The sequence below is a fragment of the Molothrus ater genome, chromosome 9 (assembly GCF_012460135.2).
Source record: "Molothrus ater isolate BHLD 08-10-18 breed brown headed cowbird chromosome 9, BPBGC_Mater_1.1, whole genome shotgun sequence".
Taxonomy (NCBI): Eukaryota; Metazoa; Chordata; class Aves; order Passeriformes; family Icteridae; genus Molothrus; species Molothrus ater.
Window position 1 is genome coordinate 29,647,154 of NC_050486.2, and position 9,334 is coordinate 29,656,487.

Here is a 9,334-nt window from a genome sequence, read left to right on the forward strand (position 1 = left end):
TACATTTGCGCACAAATATTCTTTTCTTACGCACAGATACGAATTTAACGCACGCACATACACATTTCTTACCCTCATACAGGGGTTACATATGAAAACAAACCCACATTTTTGAGAGGTTTACGTGCGTTAAACCCCACCCGGCCGCCGTCCCCTCAGGACGCCCCGCCCCCTGTCCCGAGCGCGGGCGTGGCGGGGAAAGGCCCTCCCACCTGCCGCCCGCCCTTTTAAAGGCTCGGTCACGTGACGCGCGGTAAAGGGGCGTGGCCAGAAGGCGGAAGTCGCGCTGTGCCAACGGAGCCCGGACATGGCGGGCGTGAAAGGTACCGGGGGCTCCCTCATGAGGGAGCGCGCCCCGGGCAGCGCCTCACGCGGGGGCGGGCGGCCGGGAGAGGCGGGGAGGGATGCCCGGCACCGGGGGAGGTGGTAGCCGGGCCCCGCCGAGGGATGCCCGGCCCGCGGTGAGGCGGTTGCGGGTGTCCCAGGAGGGGTGCCCGGTGCCCCACGGCCCGGTGCCTCACCGGCCGCCCTGTGCCATTGCAGCTCTCGTGGCCCTGTCCTTCAGCGGAGCCATCGGGCTGACGTTCCTCATGCTGGGCTGCGCCCTGGAGTACTACGGGTGAGCGGGCCCGCGCCCTTCGCAAAGCTTCTCCTGGTTAAAATCCATTAATTAAAGCGTTTATTATTTAATGGGGCTCTTTGGCTCCTCCTGCAGCCCCCCGATCCCAGGCTCTTGGCACGTGGCGCTTTGTTGTGTTTAAGCATCACTTCCTAAGGCGGTATTTGCATTTGCATTAAAATAAAACCACTGCAAACAGCTCCTCGCTGCCTCAGGGAATGCGGTACCACCCTGCTTTGTAATCTCACACGAACGTTTGCCTTAATTTTCCTGTTTCTTTGAACAATCCTCCTCCCACAGGTTTCCATTTGGGATGTCCCCACCCATGGCAGGGGCTGGAGCTGGGTGAGCTTTGGGTTCCCTTCCAGCCCAGACTGTTCTGTAAATCTGTGATTCTCTGTCTGTAAAACACTTTAGAAACTCGCAGGAGGCTCCTGAGAGCTCTGATACGGAGAGGAGATGTGAGGGTGTGCCTGCTTCATCCCTGTAATTTGGGAATGCTGCTCCTGTCCTGCTCCAGTGCATTTCCTGCTCCCTCTGTGGTCAGAGCTGAATCACCACAATGTTTCAAAACTGAATGCAAAAGTAAAATAAATTAACCCTTGCTGCATGCTGCCCTATCAGTGCAGGGAAAACCAGGTGGAATTGCCCCATTTGGGGTGCAATCTTCTGATCAATCCACTTTTCAAGCCAAAAAGCAGCATCAGGAGTTTTGCACCAGCTTTCTGACTGAAGGATCTCTTTTAACTGATGGCCCGTTTGTTTTCTCCCCCTCCCCAGAGTGTACTGGCCCCTGTTTGTGTTGATCTTTTACTTCATCTGCCCCATTCCCCACTTCATTGCCAAGAGGGTGGGTGATGACAGCGATGCAGCCAGCAGTGCCTGCAGGGAGCTGGCCTATTTCTTCACCACGGGAATTGTTGTCTCTGCCTTTGGATTTCCCATCATCCTTGCACGGGTGGAAGCAGTAAGTCCTTGCTAATTTTTCTTCTCAGACCCCACTTGTTGGGGGGCATCATCTTCAATCCTGCTTTTATTTCATTACTGTGCTGTCTCCAGGTGAAAATAATCCACTGAAATTTGCCTTTTTGATCTGGAAAAAAGAACTCCCATGACTGAGAAGGTTTTAGCTGGTGTTTTTTGCCTCTCCAGCCTTGTTTTGGCCCAGCACAAGATAACATCTCCTGCTGCACCTCATGCCTCTCTGTCTCATGACCCTTTGCATCACTTCTAGCTCCAACTTCCTTATTTCTCTCTTGGAATTTCTGCTTTCTCCATTTAGGATGCTGCAAACCTGGGGAGTGTTGGGAGTCAAAAGGCCAAACTTCCAGAGCTGCCCTTGTGGCTCTCAGAGCATTTCCCAAGTTTGGCCTCTCAAAACCTGAGGAAACTCTGCCTAAATTCTTTCTTTGCTTTCTGCTCTCCAGTGCTGAGATTTTGGTCACATTTGTCTGAAAGGCAAAGAATCCCCCCAGTCCCAGTGATTTTCCCAGTCCTGTTGGTTTCCCTTTCACTCCTTTAAACGTGTACTTGCTCTGAATTTATTTATTTACACAATAAATACATTTATAAATACATTTATAGATGTTGTGTACTTGCTCTGAATTGATTTGCAATGCCCAGTTCCCCTGATATTTTTATTTTGGAAGGGGAACCTGGCAGCAGCAGCACAACCACGAGAGGGAACTCTGAGTCGTGTGTTTTGAGAGTAAATGTTCCTTATTTAAGGAAATTACTTCTGCAGCTCATGAATAAAAAAAAAAAAAGCTGTTTACTTTTAAATCCACATTTTCCCTGCCTGTGACTTCTTTAAAAGGAGATATTTTGATTTTGTTGCTTGGCAATGAAAGGAGAGCACTAATTTCACCAGCTTTCTCTCTGATTTAGGTGTGTTTTAATGATTTGGAAGGCAAGTCATCATTTTCTTCTAAATCCTAGCAGTAGCTTGGCTGAAGTGTTTATTAGTGATACAAGTGGCTGCTAATTGAACAATTAGTCACACAAATTGAGTTCTTTATTGTTTGCCTGTTCTGCTTTTAGCACCTTTCTGTAGTATTCTGATTTTTTTAGTGTTTTAGCTGATCTAATGCCTAGAAATAACTGTCCTGAGCATCTTTTCCAAGAACTGCTTTGACTGTTCCATTTCTTGCATTTCAGATCAAATGGGGAGCCTGTGGCCTGGTGCTGGCTGGCAATGCAGTCATTTTCCTGACCATTTTAGGCTTTTTCCTTGTCTTTGGCAGAGGAGATGACTTCAGCTGGGAGCAGTGGTAGGAGCTCGCTGTGGTGCTGGTAATTTTCAATATTTCACAGCTTTTTCCCCTGTTCTGTGTGTATGTATAGATATTCTAATGTGTGTGGCTTTACATTATCATGTAATAATTTGCTTTTTTAAATGCACTTCAGCCAAAGGGACAGTGCTGACAGTTGGCTTGAAGTAGTCACTGAAATGGGGAATTATTATGAATTTATCATTGAAGAAGTTTACAAAAAACAAGCAGTTTTACCAATTTTTTACTGTATTTGCCTTGATTTTTGGTTTATTGAAGTGTCATTGAGCCATTGGTCACTACTCCTGTTGGGTTTTTAACCATATAATCAAAGAATAATATGAAGATTATCCTAATTGGGATTGTTCAACTTGATCGATCTTTCTGCTTTAATTAGCATCAGTTATTATTTAATTTACATCTCATTAACTGCAATTTGAGAAAAACTGTAATTTTTCTTAATGACAATAAAGCCAAACATAAGTGATGCCAACTCTTACTGCCTGAGGAAAGCAAAAGAAAATAACCCTGGTTAAATCAAAACCCTTCCACTTATGTTTGTTTAAAGATAATTTTCTCCCCATAAAGATATTTTCTGTCCCTATTTAGTTGAAAAATTTGAGGAATAACATATTTTAATGCATCTTAAAGCTGACATGACTTCTGTGAAGGTTCACAAAAGGAGAAACTCCCCTCAGGACACTTAAAATCACAGTTTAGTGTTCAACTCTGTCTTTATGGGTGTGAATTGCAAGCAATGGAATGTTCTGCTGGGTAGAATTTCTTATTTCCTCCTTGCTTTTCAAACACCCTTCTTCAACTCCTGTTTTTTTGTCTGGAAGAAGGTTTTTATTGCATTAAAACACTATATTTTTAATAGCATTATCCTAGTAAACATTCACATAATCACACTTAAGAAAATCTAGTTTTATTACTTTAGTTGTGTAAGCGTAGAGGGAATGGTCAGTAATTAATTACTGCTGCAAGAGGAATTAACATTAAAGGACAGTTTATTTCTGGATGTTAATGCTCCATCCAAGACATAGCAGGATAAACTTTACCAAAATCCTGGGAATAACAAATTATCTGAGCGTCTTCTTCCTGCTTTTGATGAGATCTGTTGGAACTGGGAAAATGACTTCTTTTAGTGAGAAACCAAAATTCTTCAGATGAAACATCATTTCCATGTTTAAATCCTGCTGTGATTTTAAAGAAGATGCCTTTTATCCCTGTACAGTGGCATTTTTCACTCAGTAATGGAGTGAAACAGTGAAATAAAACCCAGTCAGTGCCTGATGGTAAATTCCTAATGCCATTGCTAACAATTCCATTGAACTCCTCTTGGACTGGGGCTGGGTTCAGGAAAGCTTTTACTCCATTTATGTACCAAAGGCTGAGATGGAAATCTACAAAGCTACTCAATTGCTGATGGAGTTTTGGGGAAGAAAAGCAGCTGAGATTGAATTTTTCCTGAGAATAAATCGTTCTGTAGTGTGTGACAGGAGCAGTGAACAAGGACAATCTAAAGGGACCAGGAGGGCCAGAAAATGCTGTTTTAAATTGCTTTTTGCCAAATTTCTCCATTGTACTGTATCCCCTTTGGGCTGTGGTTGGTGGGGACCTCATGGGTGGTGAGTGGAGAAGGTCAATGCTTTTTTTATTATTGTTTTTATTATTTGTATTATTATTTGGAAGTAGCTACGTGCACTAATCCCTAATGTGAATTTCATGCAGTTTTCACATGGACTTTACATGAAATGTTTAAAATTGTGCTGAAATCATGGATCTCTGTAAAGTAAATTTACTTTGTTATCAAACATGGTAAAAAATAATATTTCAGTGGGGCTTTTTCTCCAGAGCTTCACTCCCACTGAGCTCTGATGGTCTGTACTGGGAATCCTGTCCCATCCCTCCCATGGGAACTTATTGTGCTTTCTCTGGAATGGTTTTCCTGTGTGGAAGTGAATACTGTGTATCCAAAGTGCCTTAATTTCCTCACAAGCCTGATTTTTGTGGCTGCACCTCCATGGCAAGATCAGTGTTCCATGATCAGCTGGAAATCTGTGGCTGCATTTCCCAAAGCTTCCTTTCCAGCTCATCCTGTTTCTGTCACTGGGAATGCAGCTTTTGTACCTTTTGTAAACACTTTTTTATGATTGCCATATTCCTAACATCATCAAGTATTAAAACACGGACATTCAAATATATTCTACTTTTCTTTCCAAGTTGCCTACTAAAAACTGACTTTTGGAATTGTCTAATAAACATATCTGATGCTTAAAAGATTTGTCTGTCTTTGGATTTCAAGAGGTGACAACAGGCAGGTGTGAGGGGGAAGGTAAAACATGTCCAGTGCTGCTTTCCTGGTGTGGGATGGGCAATTCCAGGAGCCATGGAAGTGGAATTAATGTAGGATGTGTTGGGAAGGTAAAGGATCATCATTTCTTTCTTGTGTATGTGGTGAATTTGGGAGGTTTTTAAAGCATTCCATAAAAAAGATGGGATGTAAGGAGGGCTTGAGCTTTTCCCTTTCTTCCAGGGAGTCTGGATGAAATCCATTCTCTGCCAGCAGGGCGGGGATGCAGGGGGCATCAGAGCTCTCCTTGTCTTCCAGGGAATTCCTGGTATTAAAGTGATGAAAATATTATAGTGGGGAATTCTGATCTCCCCAGAGCCTGGGAAAATGGAGTTGCTGAATCCCCACCATGAGGAGGAGTTTGTGGGGTCTGTTTGGGAGAGCTGGAGCTTTCTGCTCCCAGCAGTGCCCTGAGGGCAGGCTCTGGAGAAGGTGAGTGTGGGTCAGGTTCTGTGCACAGGGGGGGGCTGGGAATGCTGCTCACCTTGGCAGAGTCCCTTCAGCTTCAGGCTTGGTCCTGACTCCCTTTTTGAACCTGCTGCTGGATTTGGGCTGTTGTCTGTGTGGGGTAACGTGGATTTCCTATCCCTCCCACCCCGTTCTGCTGTTTTTCTTCAGTTGCTCCCTGTCACATCCACTGGGTTGGGTTAAAATAAAACAGAACAGGGGGGCTGGTCCCAGTCTGGCTCTGGTTTTGTGGGTTCTTCAGTCCTCTCAGAAGCTGGTAACCTTCCTGAGCAGTTGTTAACACCTTGGGTAACTTCCTAAAACCTTTAATCCCACAAAATGAGTGTAAACTTGTTACACCGGGGTGATACCAAACAAAGTGTCCTGGTAAAACACATTTCAAATTGTGGTGACAAACTGCAAATGGTGGAAAGCTCGAAAATGAGTTTTATAACCCTGATCTCAATTCTTGACACAGCAGGACTTTTCAGATCCTGTCTGTTTGCTCTGCAGGGATTGTTTTGGGCTCTGGTAAAGGATGGACAGACTCTCTCATTAAGCTGGATGCTCACCAGGTACTAATGAGCCATTGATTTGTTTAAGTGGCCCCTGCAAACACAGGACCAGTTCCTACTGCAGGGCTTTCCAGGGAGAATCTGATAAAATGGGTGAGGAAGCATTGGCTGCTGAATTGGGATCAAATGTTAAAGATCAGCTGGAGACATTTTCTCAAAAGGCTGTTCTGTATTTATCTTGTTTTATTGCTTTGCTTTTGCCCTTTATTTTGAGGTTTGGTTCAGCTGTTTCTCAGTTATATTAAAAATGGGTTACAGGTGTTTATTCCCCATGACCAGTATTTATTTTTTAATGGAATTATTATTTTTTTATAGAATAGTTCTAGATTGTAACAAATATTCTGGATATTTATCTTTCCAGTGGACTGCTTGGTGCCTGCTTCCTCTCCCACCCCTGGTCTGCCTGTGCAGGAGATTCCACACTTGGAGTTCCTCCTGCCCACCTCTGCTGGGGACACAATTTATATTTTTTAAAATATAAAATTATAAAATAATTTCTTATTTTATAAAAACACCCCTCTTTTCCCTCAGGAAATTGCTGGGGAACAGATGGAAGATTTGTTTTCCAAATGAGACTCAACCCATGACTTTCTTTAATACAGCAATTTAGATGTAGTCAGCATAACTGTGCAAAATGGCACATAATGTTAATAATAAATGCACATAATGTTAATGATAAATACACATTATATATGATAATTGCCCTTCCTGCTGCAGTTTTGCATTCAGGGAAGACTTCTGTGAAATGATTATAAGAGGAATTTCAACTCAGCCCAGGTGTTGGGATCTGAACCCCCAATATTTTTTAGCTCTTTGCTTGCCCCCAGCCAAACTGGTGGAAATTCCCTGGTGGAAGCTGCCTGTGTTACATATTTCCAGTTGCACATTTTCTTGGGAGTGCTGAGAAAATGAATTGCTCACTGTTGTGGAGTTAAAAAACCAAAGCAGAAATCATATTCAGGCTGGAGTTTTGTATTACTTGAAACCCTTACAAGGAGAATAATTCTGAGGTACAAGCAGCAATGTTGGTGTCTCTGGTAGGTCCAGGGGGGCATTTCAGGTTATCAATACATTTGAATTTTGATTTATCCCTGCTTGGAGCTTCATTTTCCAGTGCCCTAACTGTGCTGCTTTCCTTTTCTTGGTCCATGGCAATAAATGGCAGATGCTGCCTGGGTGTTTTTGGTTTTTTTGGGCATTTGGGGACGAGTTGAAGGGTGTTTAAAGTGCCTTTGAAAGCTGCACTTGGAATAAGAGGATTGAGGGTGACATTTGTATGTTTTGCTTACCCTCTGTTGGGACTGTTTAATCTGGGGTTGGGATTTTGCTGCTCTGCTATTTCCAGTATAACAGGAGCCTTTGTTCCCAGTTCTCCATCTTTAAAGGGGAAAAAAGCCCTTTCCACCACCCAGAAACAAAGGCTGCAGTAGTTGTCACTTTCTGGCTGCTGCTCAAGCTGTCCCTGGGGAAGTTGCTGGGAATTTGGGATCGGGGGATGAAAGCCTGACCCAGCTGGGTCAGGGCAGTCACTGTCCCTTGGCTGAGGGACTGGCATTTCTGCCTGTGCCTCGCAGGAATGGGGAGTTGGATCCACAAATCCCTGCCTCAAACACGGCGAGAGGATTTACCAGCTTGTCCTTGTTCCTAGAACACAGCTGAGTGTCACCCTGGGTGGCAGGTTTTTATCACCACATAAATGATGTCTTGAGCAGCTCCAGGATGATAAAACCATTTCCTGTATAAAAATCCCAAAAGCAAACTCTGCTCTGTTCAATTTTAACAGATTAAGAAATGCAGAATATTTCCCCTGCATACAGAAATAAATTTTATCTTTGAAGTCAGATTATACAAACTAATTTAACCAGTTCAGAGTATGCTGGGTTTCCTTTCCATTCCTTTAAAGACTGCATTCCTAACAAATATTTTGCTGTTTAATTAAAATCTACAGCAGAAAATAAATCAGTTTTCATGGATCTCTTAAGAGCCAGCCAGTCCTTAGACACAATTTGCAAATGCCCAGCCTTTATCTGGAAGTCCCAGAAGTGAGAATGTGGAAAGTTAATTAGGATGCAGCCAATCTCCTCAATTAGGATTGGGATTATTCACCTCCCTTTGGACACCTGAGGATGATCACAGGTATCTCTGCCTTTTCACAGGGGTTGATTTGTCATCTTTGGAAGGTTTTTAATGTCAGAACAATTGTTATGAAATACAAACCTTTCATCGCTGCTACTATCTTGGAAAAGAAATGTGTTTGTTTTACTGTGTGATGGTTTGAGATGGCTGCTCAAGCTTTGTGGGCTGTGAGATATTTTTAAAGTGTGGCCTTTGGTTTGGTGTGAAAAATTGCCCAATTAACTTAATTTTAGTCTCATCTTCATGTTGAGGCAGTGATGCTTCTGACAAGTGATGGAAGTCACTGTGAATGACAGCACTGCTCTCTTTTCCTTTAGTGATGGGAAGAATTAAAACAGAAATAAAGTCAGTTTGGGGAGCTCATTTCCAAATAGATCCCAAACTTTTGGATTCTTTGCAGAATTTTAAGTAAATCAAAGGGCAAAGCCAAGTTTCTGCCACCTGTCTGGCATTGAAGTGCTTTTATTGCCCACAACTCTTCATTTTTGTGTGAGGTGCTCCAAGTTCCTGCAGTAATTATATTTTGTGCTCTGTAATGAGCAGGTAATGAGATAAACTCATTTTGAGGGTCAGTCAACACCTGATTTCCTGTAGCACTTTTAGTAATCTCATTAAATGAATAGTAGCTAACTTTTAAATGGCAGTAATAGGTCATTCCTTAGGGCTGTATTTTTATTTGGAGACTGAGTGTGGCAGCAGGATTTGATCCCATTTAAACCTCAAAACTCCTGCCCCAAAATGAAACCTTTTGAAATTAGCGTTATTAATCAAGTTTAATAGTCATTTTTATCTCTTATTAACCCATGTACAAAGAAATAGCAGTGGTGATGTGGAGGGAAAGAGCTGATGTTGAACTGGGATGATTCAGGGGTGCTCAGATATCCTGCAGCCAGCTCCAGGATGGAATTAAATAAATAAATTAAATAAATGT

General features: G+C 42.9%; 1 protein-coding gene across 1 annotated transcript; it reads left to right on the forward strand.

Moving 5' to 3' along the window:
• Positions 1-280: 280 nt before the first annotated feature.
• LEPROT (leptin receptor overlapping transcript) lies at positions 281-5,172 on the forward strand. Its single transcript, XM_036388163.1, has 4 exons — positions 281-323; positions 544-619; positions 1,400-1,586; positions 2,777-5,172. The coding sequence occupies exons 1-4, from the start codon at positions 308-310 to the stop codon at positions 2,891-2,893; spliced, it is 396 nt and encodes a 131-aa protein (XP_036244056.1). The 5' UTR covers positions 281-307; the 3' UTR covers positions 2,894-5,172.
• The last annotated feature ends 4,162 nt before the right edge of the window (positions 5,173-9,334 follow it).

Coding starts and splice junctions, on each gene's coding strand:
- LEPROT (XM_036388163.1), top strand. Junction 620..1,399: donor TGCGCCCTGGAGTACTACGG/GTGAGCGGGCCC, acceptor CCCCCTCCCCAG/AGTGTACTGGCCCCTGTTTG. Junction 1,587..2,776: donor TCCTTGCACGGGTGGAAGCA/GTAAGTCCTTGC, acceptor CTTGCATTTCAG/ATCAAATGGGGAGCCTGTGG.